The following is a 26,384-nucleotide window of genomic DNA, read 5'->3' as shown; positions in this document are numbered from 1 at the left end:
TTTGCATTTTAAAGGCTAAAGTATTTTTTTTTAATTTTTTGTTTGAACTTTTGTACAATTATCATTTTGAAAATATAAATGCTAATGATATTAGATATGTTGACGTGAATGTCAACATCATTGTTATGTTGATGTGATATATTATGTCATTTTGCCATATTAAACATAATATATTAATATTATGATCATATTATTCGTTTATCATTTTATAATCTAAATACAAGAATTTAAAAATATAAAATTTTAAATTATAAATAAAATAAAGTTCAACCCTTAACGATATAAATTTAAAATTTTCAAAATGTATGGAAAAAATAAGAAAAAGGAGAGAGAGAAAGTAAAGTGAGATAAAGAAGAATGAGACATGATAAATTTTCTGTACCGTCATTTTCTTTTTGTTTTATTTTTTTTCTCATTCATTTTAAAAGTTTTATACTTTTATTATGAATAGTATAAAATTTTATTTTATTTGTAATTTAAGAGTTTATATTTAAATTATAAAAAATATTAATAATGTGATAATAATATCAACCGATTAATATGATAAATAATATTATTATATCACATTAGAAGTGACGATTATGAGACATGTGCCCCTCACCCTATCTTAACAACATTAGTAAATGTATCCCTAATGTGTTAACGGCCTAAAAATTCAGATGTTAAAATATAACGGAAGTTACGTTGTGAAGTAGATTGTAAAACTGCGAAAATACATGTAACTAAAATACTGTAATTCATGCTACACCGTTTATGCAAATTAAGGTTCAGATCCCCCGCTTTAGAACTGTCGTTGTCGTTTAATAAAAAACAGTTACTCTCTTCTATTTCACGGTTCCTCCTACAAACCCTAAGTCCTTCAGTTGCCGCTGCCGCTGCCGCTGCCGCACCGCTGTGATTCCACCAACGCCATTGTTGTTCACCTTTGCCGCTTTCGGTAACTGTCGCGCAGCTGCCGTTCACCACTTCGAGCCATCGCCGTGCCCGTTGAAGTTGAACTCGAGCAGGCAAGTGGCCCAAAATACTGTCAAATCCTCTGCCTAACTAGCTTATCCACATCGCCGTCGCTGTTGTGTGTTTGAGGTGAGCTTTCCAATTAAAGCTTGAGATTTATTACTTGGCCCATGCTTTTCATTTGTTTATAGATGTTGGCACCGAAAGTGTAGAAAATTCAAGCCATAGATTGTGATGCTGGTTTTTAGATGTTCGAATTCCTGCTAAACATCATGATTTCTTCATTAGATGTTCTGATCAGGTTTTGTTAGATATGTCATCCTACGTCCAGAATTTCTTTCCTACCTTAGTACTTGGAGGTAGTTCGTCTGCTTACAAAGGCGTTGGATTTTATTGATCTGAGCTCTGATTAGTTCAGCTTATTTGCAATCTATTGTTAACAATAACGAATGAATCGTTAGATCATTATATTCGGCATGTAATGCTTTATTTTAATTTTCACTGGTTATGTATTCGTGAACATATTCGGCAGGTAAAAGAAAGAACGGGGAGGGATGGCAGACAGGTTGACGCGTATAGCAATTGTGAGCTCTGATAGATGCAAGCCTAAGAAGTGCCGTCAAGAATGCAAAAAGAGTTGTCCTGTTGTCAAAACTGGTAGCTTTTTTTTCTCAATGATATTCTTATACTTATTTACCTTTTTTTTTTGGTTTGATGATCGGCTTAGTCAATCAGAGTTTGTTCCATGGTCTCTAGTTCACTTTTTAAATCAGTATCCCAGATCTTTTCTCTGTAATAATTGTGTGCATTACTCAATGCAATACTTGAACAGCTTTGGCCCTTTGATTGGTGATTGGCAATGTCTCCACTTGTTGTTTTTGCGTTCAAAACAGAATTTAACATAAATTTTGTCTAAAGCTCCTTTGTTGGAAACTTGGAGTGCTCTGCACCTGATTCTTTCATTATATAGGTAACTTTTTTGTTTGTTTTGTAAGTGTTTCCTTACTACTAACTCAGATGTTGTTAACATAATTCTATTTTCATAGCTAGCCTTGTACTTAGCTCAATTAAACTTTAGCTAACTAGGTTTCTGCTGGCATATTCACTATATGTTTACCTCAAATGGAGTTCTCTGGAGTGGGAAGACTATATGAATTGGAATGATTTGTGCGAGGAGTGGATCTCACTTTATCCATTCTGCCCCTTGCTTGGTGTATGTTGGATCTCAAAGAGTAGAGATCACTGTCATCCTTCTCTTGGTTTGAGTTGTCTTTGTTAATGATCTTTGCAATAGATTAGTAATCCATATGTCTTTCTTCTTACTGTTTCACACATTTTTTCCACAGGGAAATTATGTATTGAGGTTACTCCTGCATCTAAGATAGCTTTTATCTCTGAGGAGTTGTGCATTGGGTGTGGTATTTGTGTTAAGGTTGGTAAATTCAAGTAGGGACCCTTGGTCTTTGTTTTTCATTTTGTTTTTCATTTTGTTTATGGATTTGTGCAAAACTGACTATTTTTGGATCTGTTGATGCAGAAATGCCCATTTGAAGCAATTCAGATTATCAATTTGCCAAAGGATTTGGATAAAGATACAACTCACCGTTATGGTCCTAACACCTTTAAATTGCACAGGTCAGTTTATGCTTGCATGGATTAATGGATTAATATTAATAATTGTTAAGGGAGGGGGAGGGGATAAAAGATCCTCATCTTTTTACAGTGCCAGTCTTAGGGTTGGAGATGCACACATCAAGTTTTATGTGTAAGGTGGAAGGAAACATGATGATAGTTTCTGGTCATGAAAAAGCATTGGTTTGGAAGGGCATAACTATATGAATAGTAGGGAAGCCAAACAAAAGACCCTCTCCCACAATTACCTTGGATTAGGTAGGAACTAGGGCCTCTATTCTCTTGTGGGTGCATAGTGTCTTTTAAATCCTTTTGTTCTTTTGCAAATAATCGCCGCCTTCTTGTATTGGAATTTGGACATCAAATGATAATTTGGCTTTCAAAAAAGAAGCAGCTAGAATCATGTTTTATGCCCTTTGACATATCAGAACATCACAATTGCAGGTTACCAGTTCCTAGGCCTGGGCAAGTTCTTGGATTAGTTGGAACAAATGGCATTGGCAAGTCAACTGCCCTCAAAGTTTTGGCTGGAAAACTGAAACCAAATTTGGGTCGTTTCAATGTACTATCTTTATGTATAATTCCTATCATTGCTATATGATGGATTCATATTTCTGTTAACCTCTTTGCATTATTCTTTTCTATTTTCAGAATCCTCCAGATTGGCAGGAAATCTTAACCTACTTTCGAGGATCTGAATTGCAAAATTATTTTACCCGTATCCTGGAAGATAATTTGAAGGTACTTTTCCATTTCAACATGGTCTTGGACTTGTATTAAATATTTGATATTGTTCTATCTTATGAAGTACTTAAGTTTCATCCTTTCATGTTTTTCTTCCACTTAACTCTCCTGGCTGTCACTTCAAATTTTTTAATAGCTGTATTAAATGACTGTAGTTTTAACTATTCTGCGCAGATTTGAGTGTGGTGATGACTGACTGTTTATGATATGACATAACATTGGTTCAAAATTTGATTTACATGTGTTATCTAATTTGCACATGACAGAATTCTTCAATCAATGATGTTCACTTTTTTTATTTCTTCACTACTACAATTGCTTATTTGATGTGGAATGCAGTCATTTATTGCTGGACCTAAGTCCTTTTATATTGTTCAATTGCATGCCTTCATATTGCATTATATTTTGGGGTTTTGTTCCATGAATTACTATGCTTTGTGGTATTCCAGTAGTCCTTTTTAATTTCAATTTCCATTGAAGATAATCTCAAATGGGATAACTGTAAGACTATATTTGGGGAGGGATAAAAGTGGGAAGAGGAACAGGGGGAGGATAAAACAATAACTTGTTTGGAAGAGAGGGAAAAGAATGAGGGAAAGTTATGCACATAGGGCCCACAAAACTTTCTACCCCAAATTAGGGTAAAAGTGAAGAGAAGCTTAACAATCTCAAACGGGATAATCATAATTGTTAACACTATATTTGGGAAGGAATAAAAGAGGGGAGAGGAAGAAGGGGAGGATAAAATCATAACTTGTTTGGAAGAGATGGAAAATACATGAGGAAAAGTTATGCACTTACAATACTCCTGTGGGATCCACCAAACTTTCTACCCCAAATTTTGGTAGAAGTGAAGAGAAGCTCAATATAACTACTAAATTATCCTCCCGTTAAATGTTATCTGTCAAAAGTAAGAGATATTATTGTGATTCAGTTTGGAATTTAACAAAACTGAATAAATTGAAACTTCTTAGAAGGGAAACCAAACTGAACATCTGCACCAGTTTCAGTTTTTATTAAATGATACATATTCAGTTGGTCTGATTGATTCAAATTTTAATTGTAAAAACATAACCTAATGGAAATGATGAAAATATACTTGCACGTAGGGCCCACAAAACTTTCTACCCCAAATTAGGGTAAAAGTGAAGAGAAGCTTAACAATCTCAAATGGGATAATCATAATTGTTAACACTATATTTGGGAAGGAATAAAAGCGGGGAGAGGAAGAAGGGGAGGATAAAATGATAACTTGTTTGGAAGAGATGGAAAATACATGAAGAAAAGTTATGCACTTACAATGCTCCTGTGGGATCCACAAAACTTTCTACCCCAAATTTTGGTAGAAGTGAAGAGAAGCTCAATATAACTACTAAATTATCCTCCCGTTAAATGTTATCTGTCAAAAGTAAGAGATATTATTGTGATTCAGTTTGGAATTTAACAAAACTGAATAAATTGAAACTTCTTAGAAGGGAAACCAAACTGAACATCTGCACCAGTTTCAGTTTTTATTAAATGATACATATTCAGTTGGTCTGATTGATTCAAATTTTAATTGTAAAAACATAACCTAATGGAAATAATAAAAATATACTTGCACGTAGGGCCCACAAAACTTTCTACCCCAAATTAGGGTAAAAGTGAAGGGAAGCTTAACAATCTCAAATGGGATAATCATAATTGTTAACACTATATTTGGGAAGGAATAAAAGCGGGGAGAGGAAGAAGGGGAGGATAAAATGATAACTTGTTTGGAAGAGATGGAAAATACATGAAGAAAAGTTATGCACTTACAATACTCCTGTGGGATCCACAAAACTTTCTACCCCAAATTTTGGTAGAAGTGAAGAGAAGCTCAATATAACTACTAAATTATCCTCCCGTTAAATGTTATCTGTCAAAAGTAAGAGATATTATTGTGATTCAGTTTGGAATTTAACAAAACTGAATAAATTGAAACTTCTTAGAAGGGAAACCAAACTGAACATCTGCACCAGTTTCAGTTTTTATTAAATGATACATATTCAGTTGGTCTGATTGATTCAAATTTTAATTGTAAAAACATAACCTAATGGAAATAATGAAAATATACTTGCACGTAGGGCCCACAAAACTTTCTACCCCAAATTAGGGTAAAAGTGAAGAGAAGCTTAACAATCTCAAATGGGATAATCATAATTGTTAACACTATATTTGGGAAGGAATAAAAGCGGGGAGAGGAAGAAGGGGAGGATAAAATGATAACTTGTTTGGAAGAGATGGAAAATACATGAGGAAAAGTTATGCACTTACAATACTCCTGTGGGATCCACAAAACTTTCTACCCCAAATTTTGGTAGAAGTGAAGAGAAGCTCAATATAACTACTAAATTATCCTCCCGTTAAATGTTATCTGTCAAAAGTAAGAGATATTATTGTGATTCAGTTTGGAATTTAACAAAACTGAATAAATTGAAACTTCTTAGAAGCGAAACCAAACTGAACATCTGCACCAGTTTCAGTTTTTATTAAATGATACATATTCAGTTGGTCTGATTGATTCAACTTTTAATTGTAAAAACATAACCTAATGGAAATAATGAAAATATACTTGGAAAAGCAAATTGTAAAAATAAACAACTGAACTGAAAAACCAAACATGTGTGAATCTGATTCAGTTTGTTGGTTTAAATCTAATAATGCTAACCCATACTCGTTCAAATAAGAGAAATTCATTCCATCTTCCTCCAATTTCTGTGATTTTCTTTCCCTCCTATTTCTCCACCAAACTGTGAACTTATTTCACAGATTTAATGCAAATTATCTTGTAATTTGGATTCTTACCCTCTTGTGTTTTGTCTTTTCAGTTCCTGAAGTTCTGTGATGCATCTGTTTGGATGTGAATGAAGCATTATTTCCTTCCATGTGTAATTGTTGTTTTCATATTCAATTTTTACCCTGAGATGTTTATTCCTTAATCTTTTTTTCCCTTTTACAAGAAATTCTGGGTTCGCATAAGAAGACTTTGTTTTGGCTTGCTATATTAAAGTTTGTGTTCCTTACACTTCTCTTTTTGTAATGTACTTTTCTACTTACCATGGTAGGAATAGAGAGGAAAAATATTAAATATGTAATCTTGTGAACAATGCATGATTCACTCACATTCATCTAAATCTTTCTTGCTAAGACAATTTCATATTCTACAGGCCATCATAAAGCCTCAGTATGTTGACCACATTCCAAAAGCAGTCCAAGGTAATGTAGGGCAGGTGCTCGACCAAAAAGATGAGAGAGAGATGAAAGCAGAACTCTGTGATGATCTTGAGCTGAACCAGGTTATAGATCGTAATGTGGGGGATCTGTCTGGTGGGGAGCTCCAGCGTTTTGCTATTGCTGTCGTTGCAATACAGAATGCAGAGATATATATGTTTGACGAACCTTCAAGTTATCTTGATGTCAAACAGAGGCTTAAAGCTGCCCAAGTTATCAGATCTTTGCTCAGGCCTAATAGGTTTAAACTTCTTTCATCTGTTTTCAAATTTTTTTTTTTTTTCATTTTGACACTTAAAACTTAATTGCATTTGTTTCAATTTTGTTTCAGCTATGTTATTGTGGTGGAGCATGACCTTAGTGTCCTCGATTATTTATCAGACTTCATTTGCTGCTTATATGGGAAACCGGGTGCATATGGAGTTGTAACCCTTCCCTTCTCTGTCAGGGAAGGGATTAATATATTCTTGGCTGGATTTGTTCCCACAGAAAATCTTCGATTCCGGGATGAGTCATTAACCTTCAAGGTAGTTTTGCTATGTTTTTGCATCTACACAAAGATACATTCTATCGCTTGCTCCCTCCCTCCCTGCTTGATACCAAACTAGTTGCCTTTTATAGGTTGCTGAGACTCCGCAAGAGAGTGCTGAGGAGATAGAAACATATGCACGCTACAAATATCCAACCATGACTAAAACTCAGGGCAACTTCAAGCTTCGTGTGATTGAGGGTGAATTTACAGATTCTCAGATAATTGTTATGCTGGGCGAGAATGGGACGGGGAAGACAACATTTATTCGTATGCTGGTACATCTTTCTGCAAATAATTTTACAGAACATTCTTTTGCCATGAAATCTGGCATTTGTTGAACAATTTATATTCTTGGCCAAATATACAGGCTGGCTTATTGAAACCTGATACTATAGAAGATTCTGATGTGGAGATACCTGAGTTTAATGTTTCTTACAAGCCCCAGAAGATCAGTCCTAAGTTCCAATCTACTGTTAGACATTTGCTACATCAAAAAATTCGTGATTCTTATACACATCCTCAGTTTGTATCAGATGTCATGAAACCACTTCTTATAGAACAACTAATGGATCAAGAAGTAGTGAATCTATCCGGTGGGGAGTTGCAAAGAGTTGCTTTGTGCCTCTGTCTTGGGAAGGTGATCACTTTAACTTATTTGTAATTCAGTAACTCATTTTGGTGTAATGAATATACAACTGACTCTTTGGTGATATTTTAACTTTTAATTCATTTCACTTGATTCTATAATCTGTTTTGTGGTTGGTTCTATTGCTCTTGTATAATTGAACTGATGGATGGAATGGCTTTTGCAAAAATTGTTGAAGAATCACTTGAAGGGTGGTTTGAGGGTTTCATGGGAGGTTGATGAGTTCATTTGTATAGGTTGATTGAATTTCTTTTACTTTGTTGAGATGGACTTTTAGCTTTAGGTACAAGAATAGCAACTGAACCTTAATTCTAAACTACTTGGGGTCTGCTATATGGAATGTAGTGCTAGTGCTTTTCAATTTTTCTTTTTATTTTATTTTATTTTATTTTTTTGGGGGGTGGGGGGGTTCACAAAAAGCAGTAACATGAGTATGTTAGCAGCATTCCTGTAATTGTAACTAGAACCAGCTGATGGATATTGATATTTGAAGATTTGAGGCGCTGGAGTAAAATTAGGACTTACCAAGTACCAAAGCTCCCTAAAATTCACAGAAAAGCCTGATGGAAGACTCAAGACCTAAGACAGGAAACACTGTCCTCATTTGACAACACGGGGGAAGACTGCAGGTCTATACCTGGTGACTCCAGGGATGCTTTTTTGAACATGTGAAGAACCTAAGCTGCAAACAGTCCCTGAAATTTCTTTCAGGGGTTCTACTTTACTTCTTTCCTGTTTCAGTAGTTTGTGGTTGATTCTTGATTTATGCAGCGAGTATCAATGATTTGAATATAAAACAGTAGCTAAAACACAGATTGGTGTGTAAATGAAACTAGTCATGTGGCACCAGTCATGGCTAGAATTTTTTTTTCTTTTCACTTGGGGTGTGTGAGTGGTGCAGTGCTTTTCAGTTCTTTTTGTGGGTTCATTAGGGAACAGAAAAGTGACTTCTAAATTGTGACTAGAGCCAGGCAGCTTGATTTTAATATTAATTTTCAAAGATTTTAGGTTTTTTATATTTAATGGATTCTGATGCATGGTGTACTGTCCTTGATGCAGCCTGCAGATATTTATCTGATAGATGAACCAAGTGCTTATCTTGATTCTGAGCAGCGTATTGTGGCTTCAAAAGTCATAAAGAGGTTTATCCTTCATGCGAAGAAAACTGCATTTGTGGTAGAGCATGATTTTATAATGGCAACTTACCTGGCTGACAGAGTTATCGTATACGAGGGAAGGCCATCTGTGGACTGTACAGCAAATTCGCCTCAGTCATTGTTGACTGGAATGAATCTCTTCTTATCAGTAAGTACTAATTGTTCATGTTTTAAAGAGAATTAAGAAAGATTAAGTTCAAGAAAAAAACCAACTGAATTGTTTTATTTTTCATTAGTCCAATTTTGGACATAAGCTTTTGAAAATTTCACCTTGCTTGGAGGCTCTCTGCTTTTTGAGCCATGTAGTGGTTTTGCTTATTGTGAACTTCAATGAAGCTTGTCTCAATAGCTCAGTTCTGCTCAAGTCATTTGTCATACACTGTACTATTTAAATTTTAGTTGGTATTTATGATTTCTTTCCACTGAGAATTTGATTTTGCTTCACCTGTTGCAGCATCTAGATATCACTTTTAGGCGGGACCCAACGAATTATCGACCGAGAATCAACAAGTTAGACTCTACCAAGGATAGAGAGCAGAAGTCTGCTGGGTCATATTATTACCTGGATGATTGATGTAATTATTGGCAGTTTTACATAGTTTTGACTCTGGCCAAAATGCACGCCCACTCAGGTAGTATCCTGCTAAGGTTATGTTTTTGCGAACCGGATACTTTGGCAGCTGTTTTTAGATATGCAGAATTTGATGGCATCACTCTGATAATAGTTGACGAATGAATGGATATCTCCCGGCTGTTGAAGAAATAAATGTCTATTTTTTTTCTCTGAAGGCTATTTATGATGCTGCTTCAATACGTCATCTCTTATTGCATGTTTTCTGTTCTCCAGTTTTTGACGAGTTTAAAGAGGGTGAATCATAATATTTTCATCGATTTTACTTGTGGTTTGTATTTTACAAGATTTCCATAAAAAGTTACGAGGAAGAACAAAAAGACGTTAATGCTTCAGAATCATTTTTGAAGTTAATATTACGTTGATAGCAGCTTAATTGTTTTTCCGCTCAAATTTTATGTTACTCTGTTTATTTTGCCGTTCCTTCAGTTGCAAACGTAATCACTGCACTTCAAAAATGAAAAGACTGAATCATCACCTTAAAAAAATAAAAATACAAATAAAATTCAGATATTAGATTCTTCCACAGGCCCATCAAGAGTTCACCGGCGATAATAGAGCCCCGCTTGATCTAATTTTAGGGTGTGAATTCAACTCGATTATATTAGAGGGTGTATAATGAATTCTCTACTTTAATCCCTATATTTTCAAAATTCATTTTAATAGTCGTTGACATCTCAATTATTATATTAAAGTCTTTGCCGTTAGATTAGGTGTTGAATGAACGTTAGTTTGTGGAAAAGACAAGTAAACTTGAGGATTAAACCCTAATCAATGGAGAAAAAATTAATTTCCTAAAACCTCTCACTCGGAAAAGAAAAAACGTAGAAATCACCTCAGCTTGTAAAAACTAAACCACGTTCAGCCTAGAAAGCAAAATGGTGGTTTGGATTTGGCGAGAAGTGGCCTAACCCAAACCCATTTTCTCTCGTCGAGACCCGCAATCTCTCTTTAATCCTAGCTCTTTCTCCTCCTTAGTCTTCTTTTTCGTTGTATGGATGGCATTCTGTTGACTCGTATTCACCAAGAGCAGAGAAAATTGATTGTCATTAATGCCGTGGGACTTATTTGCTTGAACACCATAGGCCCTTGGGGCTTACGTGCACACTGGAAGATTAACTATTGACACCAGTATTTGGTTCCATTTGCTCTAATATGCTAGCTTGATTTTGTTGGTTCCTTCAACTGTTGAAGGTGAGTTTTGGAGTATTATATTCATTGGGTATTTAATGGGTTTCTATTTAGATGTAAATACTCTATTGATTGTAGTGATTGGGTATTTACCCATACTTTACTTTACTGTTAGATTCATTACTTCTGATTATAGAATATGAAATGTGCTGTCTATGCATGAATGCTCATGATTGTGCTTGCTAAGTATTTATTTTATGAATGCTGTTGATGAATGAATTCTCATGTTTTATGCAATGTACTGCGGGTTGTTAAGTATTTGGTCGAGTATTGGATATATTGGAGTAGGTTATATATTGGAAATTTGCAATTGTTGTTTTAGAATGTAGATTGATTTTGAGATGTTAGAGAAATATTTTACCCAAAATTTATTTTTAAAACCTTTATATGACACTCATGACCTGTGTATAAATGCAGGAAAATTGTTCTCCTTCTCTTGCCAATCTAAAAAGGTCAATTTAGATATTAAAATTTTTCTTTATTTTGTCCTTCTACTATTCTCGATGGATTTTCTTTGAACAAACGTAAATTATAACCGCAGAGATTATTTAATATAATAATTGAAACGTTGGGGATGATCAAAGTGAATTTTTAAAATACACTACAGGGACTAAGTGGAGAATTCATTATATTTTCTGGACTAAATTGTATTTTATCCTATATTAATTTAGTGAGGGGTTAAGCGTATTCTTAGTTTTATCTATCATTTAATATTGAAAATCAATACAATTAGGGTTAAATAAATACAATTTAACTTTTTTTTAATTAAGTCTTTATAATTTTGCTCAACGGTCAAGATTTAAGATAATATTATTTTTTTAATAATAAAATATTACTTTTAATAGTAAATATTTTTAATAATAAAATTTATTTTTTTAATTTTAAAAATTATTTACTATTTCTATTTTTTTAATTTTTATGATAATTAAAGTATTAATTTTTAATATTTTAAATTAAAAAAAATTAAAAACTTATTTCACCCTTAATATAGAAATTTAATTGATAACAAAATTGAATTAATGTTTTTTAACCGTCGTATAAAAATATAAATACTCAATTCAACTGATTTCTCTTTGATTTCTTTATTTTGAAAATTCAATATTATTTCTAATATGTGCTTCTCTTAAATTCAGAGGTTTTTTTTATTTATAGATTTTTAAATTTGTTGATATTCAAAGTTTTATTTTTTAATGTAAATTTTATTGTTTCTTGTAGAGAAAATTTTATGTGTATGATTTATCATGCATTTAAAAGTAAATTTTCTATAAAAAAATAAATGAAATTTACTTATATATCGTGAATTAAAACGTATCTAAATAAAAAATGTGACAAATTATTATATATATTTAGAATACTACTTTATTATATTGAGGTAGTATATCAAATTGATCATATTATAATAAATTGTTTTATAATAAAAATTTAATAAATTTTTTATTCTTTTAACTTCTATTAAAAAAATGTTAGTAGTAATATGATTTTTAATGGATAATTTTTATTAATATATTATAATATAATTAAAATTTAATTTGATGCACCATTTCAATACTATGATACACCTGAAACACCGAATAATTTCTCAAAACATATTCTCTTATTGTGAGGAATGATAACGTACAATAATTACTCTTTAGTTAGATTAAGACATATGTCTATTCCCAACCATGTGTCTATTCTTTTTTTTAAATTTGATCTCTTCTTCAGCTAACAGCGATGGCATTTACGAAGACCACCTGCGATAGATTGCTTCTCTTCTCTCTCCTGCGAACCCCATAATTAGCCAAACCATCCTTGTATTGTTTGCCCACAAGGTTTTAATAACATATTACCTTCCAATGTCTATTTGTATTTAACAACTACCGCCTCCAAACCTTTGTAAACACTGGTGAGGCATTCAGATCTGTCCTCCACCTTCAAATCCTTGAGAAAGAAATATAGAAAATTACAATAAGAAAATAACAAGAGAAAAAAAAACCCTTCTTGGCTTTAGGAGATAGAGCATGCAGCTCAAAAAAACAAAGTCCACTAACAATCTTAGTCGCTGCCAACAACAAACAAAAATATTCATAGACTCAATATCGGGTTAGGAGAGGAAGCCAGGATTTCAGATCAAAAAATTGAAATAAGAGAAATCGTTGGATAATGTAATATAAAGACTAAATTAATATTTCTTATAAAATGAATTTTTTAATTAAAAAGAATTAAATTCTCAGAATTTAATAAAAAAAATTAATTAAATTGATTTTTTGTAAATTTCTTGATTTACCATTTCACTGGATTCGTATCTACTAACCATAGCAAAATGCTATTGGTTTGAATGGTTAAAACTAAGCAAAGGCCAGTAGTCAACATGACATCCCTACCTTCACATGTAACGCAGCGGGCGATGCCAATCTCACGGCGGCACCACCCCAATAATGTTGAACGAGAGTAAAACTCTCTTGATTTTACTTCGCATGGTTCTTCTCTCCAATGCCCTCTCTCTCTTCGCCGAAGCCCTCCACTTTCTCGAAATTTCACTCATTTCCCAGAAAGCAGCTCTCCACAAGGCCTCCCTGCATAGTGAAATCCTTTCTTAACTTGACCTCTCAAAGCCAACTCGCGCAAGCAATCTCCTCACTTGAGCCGTTGTCACGCAAAGGCATACGCTTGCCATGTCAGACTTTGGGTTACCTAATCCTACAGTGCGCGAAAACCAAGTCGCTTAAGTTGGGCAAGAAGATCCATCTCCATTTGAAGTTAACAGGATTTAAAAGACCTAATGCGTTTTTGGCTAATAATCTGATCCATATGTATATGACATGCGCAGATTATGTAGGCGCTTACAAGGTGTTTGATGAAATGCCTATGAAGAATGTGTACTCCTGGAATAATATGCTTTCTGGGTATGCTAAACTGGGCAAAGTAAAGCCGGCTAGGAAGTTGTTTGATAAAATGCCCGAGAAAGATGTTGTGTCCTGGAATACGATGGTTATTGCCTATGCGCAGAGTGGATTATACAATGAGGCTCTGAGGCTTTACAGGGAGTTGAGGAATTTGGGGATAGGGTACAATGAGTACAGTTTTGCAGGTCTGTTGAACGTTTGTGTCAAATGCAAGGAAGTGGATCTTACTAGGCAGGCTCATGGGCAAGTTTTGGTTGCTGGATTTTTGTCTAATTTGGTGATTTCCAGTTCAGTTGTTGATTCCTATGCAAAATGCAGTAAGATGAGTGATGCAAGGTTGCTGTTTGACGAGATGAATGTGAGGGATATTCTTTCTTGGACAACAATGGTCTCAGGGTATGCCCAGTTGGGTGATATGGAGGCAGCTAATGAAATATTTGATTTGATGCCCAAAAAAAATCCTGTTTCATGGACAGCTTTGATTGCTGGGTATGCTAGGCATGGTTTAGGTCATAAGGCACTTGAGTTGTTTACAAAGATGTTGATGCTTCGTATTAGCCCTGATCAATTTACTTTTAGTAGTTGTCTTTGTGCTTGTGCTAGTATAGCCTCACTTAATCATGGCAAACAAATACATGGTTATTTTACACGCACCCATTTCAGACCTAATACGATTGTGGTGAGCTCTCTTATTGACATGTATTCAAAGTGTGGAAGTATCGAAATGGCGAGTTTAGTTTTTGACCTTATGGGCAATAAACGGGATGTTGTCTTGTGGAATACTATCATTTCTGCCTTGGCACAGCACGGTCATGGTGAAGAGGCTATTCAGATGTTTGATGACATGGTTAGATTAGGTATGAAGCCTGATGAGATAACATTGGTGGTCATTCTCAATGCATGTAGTCATTCAGGTCTTGTGATGGAAGGGCTTAGGTTATTTGAGTCGATGACTTGTTGTCATGGTGTTGTTCCCAATCAGGAACATTATGCATGCTTGATTGATCTTCTAGGTCGTGCAGGACATTTTGATAGGTTGCTGGGTCAGCTTGAGAAAATGCCATGTAAACCAAATGATCAGATCTGGAATGCCCTGGTCGGTGTTTGCAGAATCCATGGAAATGTAGAACTGGGAAGAAAAGTAGCTGAAAAACTTATTGAACTGAAGCCTCAATCCTCTGCAGCCTATGTATTACTATCAAGTATATATGCTGCACTTGGGAGGTGGGAATCAGTTGAGAAGGTGAGACAGCTTATGAATGAGAGACAAGTAAAAAAGGAGCGAGCTGTTAGTTGGATAGATATTGAAAACAAGGTCCACTCTTTCACTGTATCTGATCAGTTGCACCCTTTGAAAGAAGCAATATATTCAGTTTTGGTACAATTAGCTGACCACATGGAAGAAGAAGTTGCATCAATTAATAATGAGTGATAAAAAATTTTTATCCGTTCTTTCCAGGCGTGCTGAGGGATATGCACAAGATTTAAATCCTTGTTTGGTTTTGCTTAACTTGTAACATTTGCCTTTACTTGAATGGGCAGGTCTTCCAGTGCCAAATATTGTAGTTCATCTTTGCATTTTCTAGACTCGAATCTCCAGTTCACAATGTTATACTTGCAAGATCATTCCAAAAATGTAGACAAACAATCATTAGGAAGATATTCTTCTTCCTCCATTGTAATTGTTTTGGATTACTTTTTGCCAATAAATTGAGAAGTTCAATGTCCAACTTGTTCTTTGTTTGTTTTAGTTGCATAACTAGCTAGTCAGGATTTTTCCTGGTACTGAGTCTACTGATATTCTTCTTGATCCTTGTATAAGAAAAGGTATTAATTTGGAAACTGCAGCTAGTTCATTTATATACATTGTGCGGATCAGAGAAATGGATCCAAAGATGGAAGAGCAGGAAGAGGAGTATTGTAGACAAATTTTTACTTTTTACTTTTCAAATATTGGCCAAAATACTCACTTAGAAATAAAATATGCAACATATCTTGCAATTTGTGGACTACTAGAATTTCACAAAGTTTTGAACAGCTACTTCGCAAAAAATAAATCTATATTTTGTTAGAGATCTGAAAAGGCATTCAACTATAGTTAGTTTGACCCATTAGTAGATGCTTCTTGCTGCATGTCCTTGATCTTCTTCTTGTGATCCTCTGAGGACCAGAGACAAAGGAGATGAGAAGAGAAATTTAGAAGAGGTGAGAAGAGAACTGAGAGAGAAAGGAGATGAGAAAGAGATGAGAGGAGAATGAGAGGTTTATTGATCTTCTTCAATGCTGTACAGGAACGAGATTCTCTCTTTTGTACCTGCATAACTACCTCTCAACTAACAATCTGTTATTCCCTCCAAAAAGCAATTACATCATTTATTTCCTCCAATTCTCCTCTACTTTATTACTTTTCTTTTTTCTTCTACAATGCATAACAACTTCATCCAATTGAGGGGTGATATTATGTGGTTTTCTGTTCTGCAGGGTACTGCACTTTGTGAAATGAATTTGCAAATGCTTTAAATTTATAGTAAGGGAGCCTTAGCCTTGTATCTTTAACAATAGTTTTCTTGCCTTGCAAATATCGCTTTTGTTTGATTGTTTACAATGAGTGGCGAAAACTGATGAAAATATGCTTGGAATCAGCATTAACTGTGGGGAATTTTTGCAGAGTTGGCCTGATGCTAATTGTTGAAAAATCAAAAGAAGTTCTGATACCATTGTTGAAATAGAAATAAAAAGTTTTGCAAGCTCTAATAACAGGTTCAATTTGAAACAAATATTTAACTGAAATTAGATATTTAAAATCAGACAGAAACAATTCAGGAAACAGAGTATTACAAAAGCAAACTAGAAATAAAAAATTTTATAAAATATGCAATAACAGAACAAAGATAAAAAATAATTGAAACTTAGATTTGGCAAACACATCTTAGAAACATAATATTATTACGAGAAAAGAGAGATAAGATGGAGAGAAAAACAAACATCAAACTTCATTGAAAATAAAAATAGAGCAACACAAATACAAGGAATTTTTTCTCTCTCATTTTCTAGCAACCATTTATAGAACTCTCTCTTAACCAATAGAAAAGGAGATGCAGACTAATGAAGCTGCCAAAGTAAGGATCAAAAGCAAGCTGAGCTGGAATTATTTATTCTTATGGATTCTTCCTTAAGTTAGTTTGTTAGAACTGTTTCTGCTGGCTTTCTGTTTTATTAGTTGTTAACTTTCTTCCTATGGACTCTTTATAAAAGCAAACCAAAGGCATGAATAATACATAAGTTCGTTTGCCAATCCTTTCAGTTTCATAACATGGTATCAGAGCAATCCCAAGATAGTTATTTTCCTTCTTCTACTTTCTTTCTCTTTTCTTTACTTTCTTGAAAATTTCTCGATCCCTTCAATGGCTACAACACAAAATGATCATCTGCAAAACCCTTCCAATCACTATTATCTACACCCAATGAGAATCTTGCTTTGGTGTTGGTTTCACCAGCACTCAATGGATCTAACTATCATCCATGGGCAAGAGCAATGAAAATGGCACTAGCTTCAAAGAACAAACTGAAGTTCATAGACGGTACTCTCACAACACCTGCCAAGACAGATCGGATGTATTCAACATGGGAGAGGTGCAATACAACAACTATTTCTTGGATAACAAAATCACTCTCATCATCTATAGCAAAAAGTATCTTGTGGCTTGACAAAGCTATAATGTGTGGAATGATCACAAGGATCAATTCTCACAAGATCATATCATTCGCATCTCTGTTCTGCAGGAAGAGATTTTTACCTCCAAGCAAAGTGAGCTTTCAGTGATAGACTGTTTCGCTCAACTTAAAATTCTTTGGGATGAACTAAATAATTTCATGCCAATTCTTTTATGTTCCTGCAATAATCCCTGTGCTTGTTGTGCTTTGGATACTATTAAAACCTATATGAAAGATGATTACATATTGAATAAACATTATTTAAATAATGAACCGGAAACCCACCAATTGTAGCCGGTTCAAACTGCGATTTCATATTTCCTCTAATTCTAAATTGTCAGTTACATATTGAACCGGACAAGTGGTTAGCTCTCTAACTCATTGCCATTATACATCTTAAAAGGAGTGGGATCACATTCACCTCTTAGCGCAAGACACATACTTCCAGACAAGGCAACCTTTGTTGTTAGGCTCACGATTCACAAACTCTCTGGTGGATAAGCTACATAAGTATAATGTATATAGATTAATATTAAAATATATTAAATTTTTAATTTTATTTTATATAAAATTCCATATTTTTTACGTTAAATTATTAAAACGTTATTATAATATTAATTTTAAATTAAAATTGTATCTAAATAAAAAGAATGGAGTAATAAACTTAAAAATAAAATGTTTAGATAAACTTGAAAAAAAAATTAGATTTTTTAAAATTGAATTGAGCAAAGCAAAATGAAATTAGAGGAGATTGCGTGCATCATTTGGTCAACCTAAATTCGTATTATGTGACACCATGTTTATCTACTTCCAACGGATCAAAACCTTCTAAGAAAAGAGAGAGAGAAATGGACAGAACATAGATTATGTATTTGTTTTTATTGTGGGGAGATAGTGACATGTCGCTGCCAAATCACCCATTCATCTTTCTTTCTTTGAAAACAAATGCCCCCTCATATTTTCTTTTTCCAACTTCATGTTTATTTCTACATAGACTCTTAATAATACTGGTTATTTGAATAGCTGATATTTAATTTCCCATGTTTATTCTTGGGCTAGAGCCATAAAATGCTCTGAGCAATGGACGGTGATAGAGATTTCGTAAGTCAAGATAAAACTGTGTTATTGCAGCGTTCCCATGTGAAAAACATTGAATCTATTTTGGCTGGTGCAAGGAGCGTTCCATCGATGAATCTTAATTTGTTCTCGGAAATAAGTGCCATTTTCATGGCTCTAGCCCAAGAATGATAATTTGATTTGATGAGAGTGAGAAAAACCATAACTAATACTGGATTTTCATGGCTCTAGCCTAAATGGATTTTGAAAATGATCTAAGATGGTTGCAATTGAAGAGAAAGGAAAGAATCTTGAAAAAAAAATAAAAAAAAAGTTTAAGAAAGAAAAGAATAACAGAGGAAACGAGAATTGCTGTTACCAAACAGCTCTGATACCATGTTACAAATATGAGAATTGGAAAACTTGAATTGATTTTCAGTTTAGCTCATCTCAGGTTTATACAAGGCCACCTGCTAATGACTGGTGGTATAAACAGAAACTAACTAATTGACTAATTAACTAACTAACACATTTACTAATTATTGTAGAATGAAAAATAAATACAAGCATAACTGTTACATATGTTGATTTTAGGCAACTACAAAAGAGTGGTGCTTTTGTTGATTTTTCTCACTTTTAACATTGTAAATTCCCTCATATTGTTTGAAATTGTCCCTCGAGAAAGAGTATCAGGCTTAACTACGATGTTACATGGAAAGATCAGTTTTCACCCGCTGCTATTACTGTAATTGTTTTTAATAATGCATGGATAATTGTGCATGATATTACTATAAGGGTTGGGTGTTCATCTACTACAATAAGAAAGGCAAAAATTGTGTTAACAAAGGTTAAATTGGCATATATAATATAATTTACGTCAATTGAGTGTGTAATAAATTTTACAGTTGTATATAATATTTTGCTTATTCAAAATTTAATTTACCATTGGATATTACAGCCACGATAATAACAATTTTAAAAGTTTTCTCTCGTATTCATCAGATCTCTTTGTTTTAGAGGCTTATTTCCGCCAAATTAACAATTGTATCAATTAAACAATCTAATAGTCTTATTGTAGTTATGTTTTGTTGCTAGTATTAGTCATATAACACAATTTTACATGACAGGTAAAAGAAAAGAGAAAGTTTGTAATGGAAAATATAGAAAGAAATATTTTGAGATTTATAAAATATTAAGACTAAGTTTTAATTTGTCAGTGCTTAAATACTGTATCATAATTTATCTGTAGCTTTTTAAATTCAGTTTTCACATATGTAAATTTCGTAAATGTTTAGAGGTCGCTATCAATTTATGTTAACTAGTAATTTAAGTAAAAATAAAAATCAGAAATAGTCAGACTAGTATTTTTATATTTTAAAACAAAGTGAAATTTTAAGTTTAAATTTTGTATTTATTTATTTATAAATTATTACCCTATATAATAAAAAAGAGAAAAGGTTATCTCTGAAGTAGCAAACGAAGAATTAATTTTTAGCAGTAACTTTTGGTTATATTTTAATCTACTAGTTATTACATTCCGAAAATTTGGTTAACGGTCGTGTTTATCAATCAATACAGAGTTGCAACCCAAAAGCTATCCAAAAGGCATTAGAGAATTTCTTATATTAAAATCACTCTTTGATAATACCGTTCTCTTTTATATATATATATAAATATAAAATTTTAATTTAATTGGTTTCTGACATTACACTTTGAGGAAACTCTGCGTGAGCTAAGTGTTTATTTTTATATTAGCATAAAATTATTTTATCAACTCTAATTATGTCTGATATACAGAAAAATTAATTGTTAAGTGCTTAATTTTATAAAGGTCACTATTTCTCTTGCGCATTTTATCAATTATGGACATTTTATGTATATAAATTATCAATATAAAAAAATAATATGTGATTTTATCGATTTTTTTTATATTATATTTGGTTTATTTTAAAGTGTGTGTTAAATTTTATCATTTATAAATAATAACAATTTTTAAATTTCAAATTAATATGAAATTCATATCAGAAAATACTATTGTGATATAAAATTGAATGCCAGACTTTAAATAAATCTTATAAGGTTGAATTTTATATCGATTTAATACAAGGGCAGTGTTTAACTTTAAGGGCTTTAAACACTCGTTTCCTTTAAATTAGTTTTTAGATGAATTAGGCATGATTCAATTTTAATATGGTATTAGAGTTTTTCTACCGTATTGAATATCTCATAAATATTTTAGGCTCCAATATAGTTCTAAGCTTGAAGAATATATTGAATTTAATATTGATTTGTGATAGTTTGGGCATGTTTGTGTTGTTAAAAAATATTTTACTTAGCATTTAGGTTGGTTATTTGAATTGGAATTTGGTTATCATATGATAAAATTTTTAAATTTTTAAATATTTTATTTGATTAAAAAAATTTTCAAACCTTGAACTTAAAATTGAAATGATTATCTGGTAAAATAATATTTGTAGATAACCATGAGTTTTAAATAATATATAGTTAACATTATTACTGTAAATTCTTTTTTTAGTCTTTATGTTTATCATGAATATAATTATATTTAAATTCATTCCTTTAAATGTCAAAAAATATTTATTTGAAATCTATATTAATAATTCATTTAAAACATTTGTCTGTAATATTGCAATCAAAATTTGAAATGGGTTCTATCTTGTTCTAATTTGTGATGGATTTAAAATTAATAGCAACAAATTTTAGAATTATTTATTTATAAAAGAATAATTTATATTTAGTAGTGGCTTTTAGTAGTAATTTGCCAATAAAATTATATAAAATAATATTTTTAATTTATTATCTCAATTGAATTCTACTTCAATTATTAATAGGGTAATGTATCTCTATAAGAATATTACGTAGTTGATTTAAATTTTATCAAATTTAATATAATATGAATTCTGCAATAGATTTCGTGTCCGTTGCTAATTTTATTCGAAATTGGTTATTGGACGGGTTATATAAAAAACTACTACTACTTTCTTGGAAACAGCTTTTTATTTATGATCATATTCTCATTTTAAATTTTAATTAAATTTATAAATAAATAAAATATTTTACTATAAAAAACTAGGATTATATGTTTATAAAATTAACAATTTCAAGTAATAAATTTATATTTTAAAAATAATTTACCAATGTAATTTGCAAACATAATATCTCAATTTATAGATATTATTACTTTATCATATAATAATTTAATTAATTATTAAAATTTAATATTGTTACTCAGTTTAACTTATTATGAGAAAAAGATATAATTTTTATTTTTATTTGATGAAAGTAATAGTATTAGTTTTTTATGCAGCTATTTTTTTAAAGTGTAAAATGAAATTTGAAATTAATAAAAAATTAATTAAATTATTATTATTATTATTATTATTATTATTATTATTATTATTATAAAAAATGCTATCCTAACCCCTTAAAAATCAATAAAACATCATTTTACTTTTATAACCTTAATTATATTACTACTTTACTTACACATCTAATTAATATAATTAATTAATACTATTACTATATACATAAATCAACAAAACCCTAGGTCTCCTAACTCAAACCAAAAATCTTACTCTCACCAGCTGTCAGCCTTCCTCTCCAAGTGTAAATCGACCTTCTCCTCTCCTCACAAACACAGTCTGCAGCCTGCGTCCAGATATAGCCACGGTCTGATTTAAATTGTGAATCAAATCAATTAAATTTAAAATTAGATTAATTAATCGGTTTCGGTTTTTAAACTGAACTAAAACTTCAAAATTAGAGGAGTCAGTTTTGATTTCTCCTTCCGTTAATCCAAACTAAAATCGACTGATTCCAACTATAATTTAATTCGATTTCAATTTAATCTTTTATTTCTCAGATAAATATTTTAAAAAATTGTATCATTTAAAGTTGATACATAATTAAGTTAAATTATTAAATAATTAAATTTAAATTTATTTTTAATTTATAAAAAAATTATTTGCATTTAAATATAATATTATTTTATTTTTATATTATATATATTATTTTCTTTTATATCATATAAATGATTACATTTTATAATTTATTTATTTAATAAAATTTATATTCAACAAAATTTAAGATTTATATTTATTTTTTTTTACATTTTATTTAATTTTTTAACTTTTTTCAAATCAAAATTAAATTAATTGTTTATAATTCAAATTTAATTAAAATCCAAATCAAAACAGTAAAAAATTAAAATAGTAACCATTTTAAAATTGAATCAAAATTGAACTAATATAGTTAAAAATTAAAATCGTTTTGAATCGTATTAAATCAGATCGATTTCAATTTGATTTAAAAAATAAATCAAATCGGCCCATGGCCATGTCTACCTGCGTGTCACCCAACGGGTGGGAGCGGCTAACAACTGTGGCAACGAAGTACAAAAATAATCTCCCTTCATCGGCGCTCACGTTCTGGCACCACCAGCGAGGCCCCTCAACGACGACATCATCTCGCTGTTGTTCGCATCTCTTCTCGGCATTTGGTGCATATCGACGCCCATTTGGTCCAGCTACTCTGCTATCCGGTGCTCGCCTCCGCTACTCACTACTCGCTACTCGCTACTTTTGGTGCTCGCCGTCTTCGCCTATGGTCACCCGCTGTTCGCCTCTTGCCGAGAATCTAGCCGCTACACTGTCGAATCCACTGTTCGTAACCGTAGTAATTCCTCTCTATCTTTCGCTTTTTTGCCTTTTACAAGCTCAGTTGGATCATTTATGAACCTTAATTTCTTTGAATGAGGTTCAGCCTTTTAATTTCTAGGTTATGGGTTGGTTTTATACTGACTTTGGTTGTGCCTGTGCGGCTGTGAATCTAATCTTTATGTTTTACTTCTGATTTTGACTTCATTTTAAAGCATTTTCATGGGTATTTAATTGTTTATAGCATTTTTAATATGGTATTGTTGATTCCTGTTAATTTTATATCCTGCAATTTGCTTGTTAACATTTCACTTCCATGAACTGACCAAATCCTACAACTTCACCAGTGTCTAGAATTTGAGTTATTGTAGCACTCATTGCTCGTGCTACAGTGAGCTGGTAAAATATGCACTATCTTGAGATTGAAAATGCTCGTTGTGAACTTGTTTGATTTGATGTTAATGACTTATAAAGCAGTTAATTGGGTGACAGAACATTTAATATCAGAATTATAATATTGTTGCTGCATAATTTTATTAAAATTTTGTCAAAGACAGCCATCTCTACCAGAACAGATTGTTCAGCTTGGAAACTTCAGCATTTTCAGAAACAAAACAGCTCCAAATTATGAATCTGTAAATTTTGTCTCAACGCATAGAAAAGAAGTTGGGAAACCTACCGTTCTATTACTGTGGTTTAACATTGTATTGAACCTAATTGGTGTTTAGGACATGATAACATTCTGTTAATGATAAATGGGATATTTACCAACTCATCTATAAATGATTTTGAGTCATTATTAAAAAAAATTACTTATGATGAAACCATTAGTTGGCAGTCATGCATGCTTCCCTCTTTGACTTGGTGTTTAGTCCTGGGGAACATCAATCTTGTTGGGTTGGGAAACCTGTTAGCAAACATAATAAAGAGGACTGATTGCCAACTGCTCGAGTTGTAAGTTACTGTGATTGCCAAACAGTTTTGGGATACTCTATTTGCTTTGATCGTCACTGCAGAATTAAAACTTGCATGTTTGTACTATACATGATTTACATAGCTGGTTAGTTGGTTTTACATCTATCTGGATTAATCCAGTATGAGATATTATTATATATCATTAAGCATTATATATCATTTGCTTTTGGATCATGACAAATATTTTTATTATCACTTGCTTTTTTAGCAAAAAAAAAGGATCCTTATACAGCAGTTGATCGCATTGCCAAAGGTATTTATGTTTTAAACTTTTCCTATTTCTTGTGTGAGTAATATTAATTCAGTGTGAACTTGAAAAAGGTTTTACTTGTTGGTAATGCTATAAACTAGTTGTTAACTTATCTAGATTTCCTTTGTCATTATAAATTCTGATGGAGTAATTCTGTAGGGCTGATATCACGGGTCTACAGGTACTACTAGTAGCCAATGATCCTCTTGATGAAAGAAATGTAAAATTTGAAGGTTGGTATTCTTTCTTCAATTAATCAAATTCATTATTTTTGTCTTTTCTTTTATGTTTTATTGGAGCAATTTTGAAGTAGGTTAGTGTTAGATTTCCATTAAAACATGGCCAAAAAATGTTTGGCCATGTTTTAAGATATTAAGACTTTTCTGGGTATGATCAAATTATCGAAGAAGTAGCTTATTTATGCTGCCAAACTTTTTTAAGTACGACTAGACCAATGAGAGAGCAACTTATCGTGCATCCTGGCGACCCACGACTAAGCTCTTTTTGTATACATAATTAATATCCATAAATTTAATTTAATATGTAATCATATTTTAATTGTTTTAAATAAATGTTAGTTGTTTTGTATGGATCATTCAGTTTTAATAATATATACAATTTATTTGTGTTGATCAAATTTATTTTAATTGCTATATTATTTTTATGTATGTATAATCTTGAGATTATATGATTAATAAAAGATATTTAAAAATAAATAAATAAATTTAGCTACAATTTTTACTAAAAGTATTTTGATTATTTTCGATGGATTTGTGACGGATAGAAGTTGTTATTATGTATATCAGTTTTACCGAGGGACATTAGCGACGGATACAGTTGTCGGGCATTTTCCAACAGATATTTACATCAGAAACCGTCGCTGATGGCAAGGGAAATTTGTCGGAAAAAATTAGCGATAAAATTTTAAACAACGGATCTTAGTTTGTTGAAAATTCATTACTAAAGATATCAGCGACAGATTTTATATTACCAGCCAGCCATAAAAATTTTCGTCGTTGATAATCTTTTTTTATAATGGATGTGTCATGCTTCGGTGTATTGACACTAGTAAATTGCTGCAAAGTGTGAAAATGACTTTTAGAAATGGTCCCAAAATAGGCCCACTCTGTGGGGAATTTTTTCAAGATCATTCATAAATTGTATAATTTGAAAATTAAAAAAGAATTCAAAATTTAGAAGCCATCTCTAAAGTCCCTTTCTAAATTGCAAATGAATTTCTAAAATGTAAATATTGGGAAAAAAACTCTAAAAAACTTAAAACATACTAAAAATCCGTTAAAAATCTTCAAACTTCTCAAAACAATGCCAAAATGAAAATGAAGTAATTAATTATTGGTAAAGTGTAAATCAAACAAGTCGATTTGAATTTTAAAAAGTTTAAATTTAATTTATTAAAATTTTTTCGAGTTTGAATTGAACTCAAAATTTACTCATTTCGAATTAAAATTGAATATCAATAAGTTCAAACTTGATTCATTTAACAAACGAGCATATTAGATGAATTATACACGAGCTTATTAAACGAATAAAACTTTATCGAGTTTAGTCTCAAACAGTTCAATTTATTTTACATGTGTAATATTTTTTTAATTTAAAATTAATAAATTTAAAATTCAATAATTTTAATTAAATAAGTATATATATAAATTAGTTTGCAAATTTATAAAAAAATAAACTCTTAAATCTTAAAAAATCTAAATATTTACAAGTTTTAAGTGTAATTAAACTACGTAGAACTAAATTTTAAAAAACTTAAATTTGATTCTCGAAAGTATATACAGAATTTGAGTTTAGTTTTTTCATGATATTAATATCAATGTGCTTAACCAGATTATTTACGAATCTATTTGCGAGTCTATTCATAAATTCTGATGATCTGAGATCCAGAAAATAGAGTTTTACAATGGGTTCTGTAAAACTGGAAAAGCTTAGACCTAGAGGAGAGTATTTATCCTTTTATATGTTTCCTTTTGTCTGCTAGTGACGTGTTAACAGAACGTGTATCATTGGACCACCTGTCCCTGCTACGTTGATACGGACGTACGAGGGAATCAGATCTCTGTCCCAT

At 31.8% G+C, this 26,384-nt stretch overlaps 3 protein-coding genes across 12 annotated transcripts; all 3 read left to right on the top strand.

Moving 5' to 3' along the window:
• Nucleotides 1-769: 769 nt before the first annotated feature.
• LOC110613583 (ABC transporter E family member 2) lies at nucleotides 770-9,941 on the top strand. Of its 6 annotated transcripts, none has more exons than XM_021754793.2 (12): nucleotides 770-1,083; nucleotides 1,487-1,611; nucleotides 2,301-2,386; nucleotides 2,492-2,589; nucleotides 3,031-3,148; nucleotides 3,238-3,327; nucleotides 6,519-6,823; nucleotides 6,914-7,109; nucleotides 7,204-7,389; nucleotides 7,482-7,751; nucleotides 8,820-9,065; nucleotides 9,372-9,701. In XM_021754793.2, the coding sequence occupies exons 2-12, from the start codon at nucleotides 1,509-1,511 to the stop codon at nucleotides 9,489-9,491; spliced, it is 1,818 nt and encodes a 605-aa protein (XP_021610485.1). In that variant the 5' UTR covers nucleotides 770-1,083; nucleotides 1,487-1,508; the 3' UTR covers nucleotides 9,492-9,701. The 6 variants fall into 6 exon arrangements, 5 of the variants coding, with proteins under 5 accessions (XP_021610485.1, XP_043811998.1, XP_021610484.1 ...); XM_043956063.1 differs by lacking the exon at nucleotides 770-1,083 and adding an exon at nucleotides 1,787-1,924; XR_002487644.2 differs by lacking the exons at nucleotides 770-1,083; nucleotides 1,487-1,611 and adding exons at nucleotides 2,090-2,213; nucleotides 9,707-9,941 and having other exon boundaries at nucleotides 9,372-9,549.
• Nucleotides 9,942-13,035: 3,094 nt separating this feature from the next.
• On the top strand, nucleotides 13,036-15,354 carry LOC110612790 (pentatricopeptide repeat-containing protein At2g21090). The gene has a single exon (XM_021753590.2). The coding sequence runs from the start codon at nucleotides 13,212-13,214 to the stop codon at nucleotides 15,054-15,056; it is 1,845 nt and encodes a 614-aa protein (XP_021609282.1). The 5' UTR covers nucleotides 13,036-13,211; the 3' UTR covers nucleotides 15,057-15,354.
• Nucleotides 15,355-22,737: 7,383 nt separating this feature from the next.
• On the top strand, nucleotides 22,738-24,927 carry LOC110613248. Of its 5 annotated transcripts, none has more exons than XM_021754286.2 (3): nucleotides 22,738-23,086; nucleotides 24,254-24,298; nucleotides 24,455-24,927. In XM_021754286.2, exons 1-3 carry the CDS (start codon nucleotides 22,745-22,747, stop codon nucleotides 24,458-24,460), a joined length of 393 nt encoding a protein of 130 aa, XP_021609978.1. In that variant the 5' UTR covers nucleotides 22,738-22,744; the 3' UTR covers nucleotides 24,461-24,927. The 5 variants fall into 5 exon arrangements, with proteins under 5 accessions (XP_021609978.1, XP_021609977.1, XP_043811726.1 ...); XM_021754285.2 differs by having other exon boundaries at nucleotides 22,738-23,089; XM_043955791.1 differs by lacking the exon at nucleotides 24,254-24,298 and having other exon boundaries at nucleotides 22,738-23,076.
• Nucleotides 24,928-26,384: the final 1,457 nt, after the last annotated feature.

The sequence above is a fragment of the Manihot esculenta genome, chromosome 4 (genome assembly GCF_001659605.2).
Source record: "Manihot esculenta cultivar AM560-2 chromosome 4, M.esculenta_v8, whole genome shotgun sequence".
In the NCBI taxonomy this organism is placed as follows: Eukaryota; Viridiplantae; Streptophyta; class Magnoliopsida; order Malpighiales; family Euphorbiaceae; genus Manihot; species Manihot esculenta.
The sequence above is the reverse complement of the archived record's forward strand: the minus strand, read 5'-3'. Positions and strand labels throughout refer to the sequence as shown.

What these genes read in the sequence shown, in the direction of transcription:
- LOC110613248 (XM_043955791.1), top strand. Translation starts at nt 22,745, where the DNA reads ATGGCCATGTCTACCTGCGTGTCACCCAACGGGTGGGAGCGGCTAACA. An exon ending in GCTACACTGTCGAATCCACT is followed by an intron (nt 23,077 to 24,454) that starts GTTCGTAACCGT and finishes GTAATTCTGTAG; the next exon opens with GGCTGATATCACGGGTCTAC.
- LOC110613583 (XM_021754792.2), top strand. Translation starts at nt 2,105, where the DNA reads ATGAATTGGAATGATTTGTGCGAGGAGTGGATCTCACTTTATCCATTC. An exon ending in TCCTGGAAGATAATTTGAAG is followed by an intron (nt 3,328 to 6,518) that starts GTACTTTTCCAT and finishes CATATTCTACAG; the next exon opens with GCCATCATAAAGCCTCAGTA. An exon ending in GAATGAATCTCTTCTTATCA is followed by an intron (nt 9,066 to 9,371) that starts GTAAGTACTAAT and finishes CACCTGTTGCAG; the next exon opens with CATCTAGATATCACTTTTAG.
- LOC110612790 (XM_021753590.2), top strand. Translation starts at nt 13,212, where the DNA reads ATGCCCTCTCTCTCTTCGCCGAAGCCCTCCACTTTCTCGAAATTTCAC.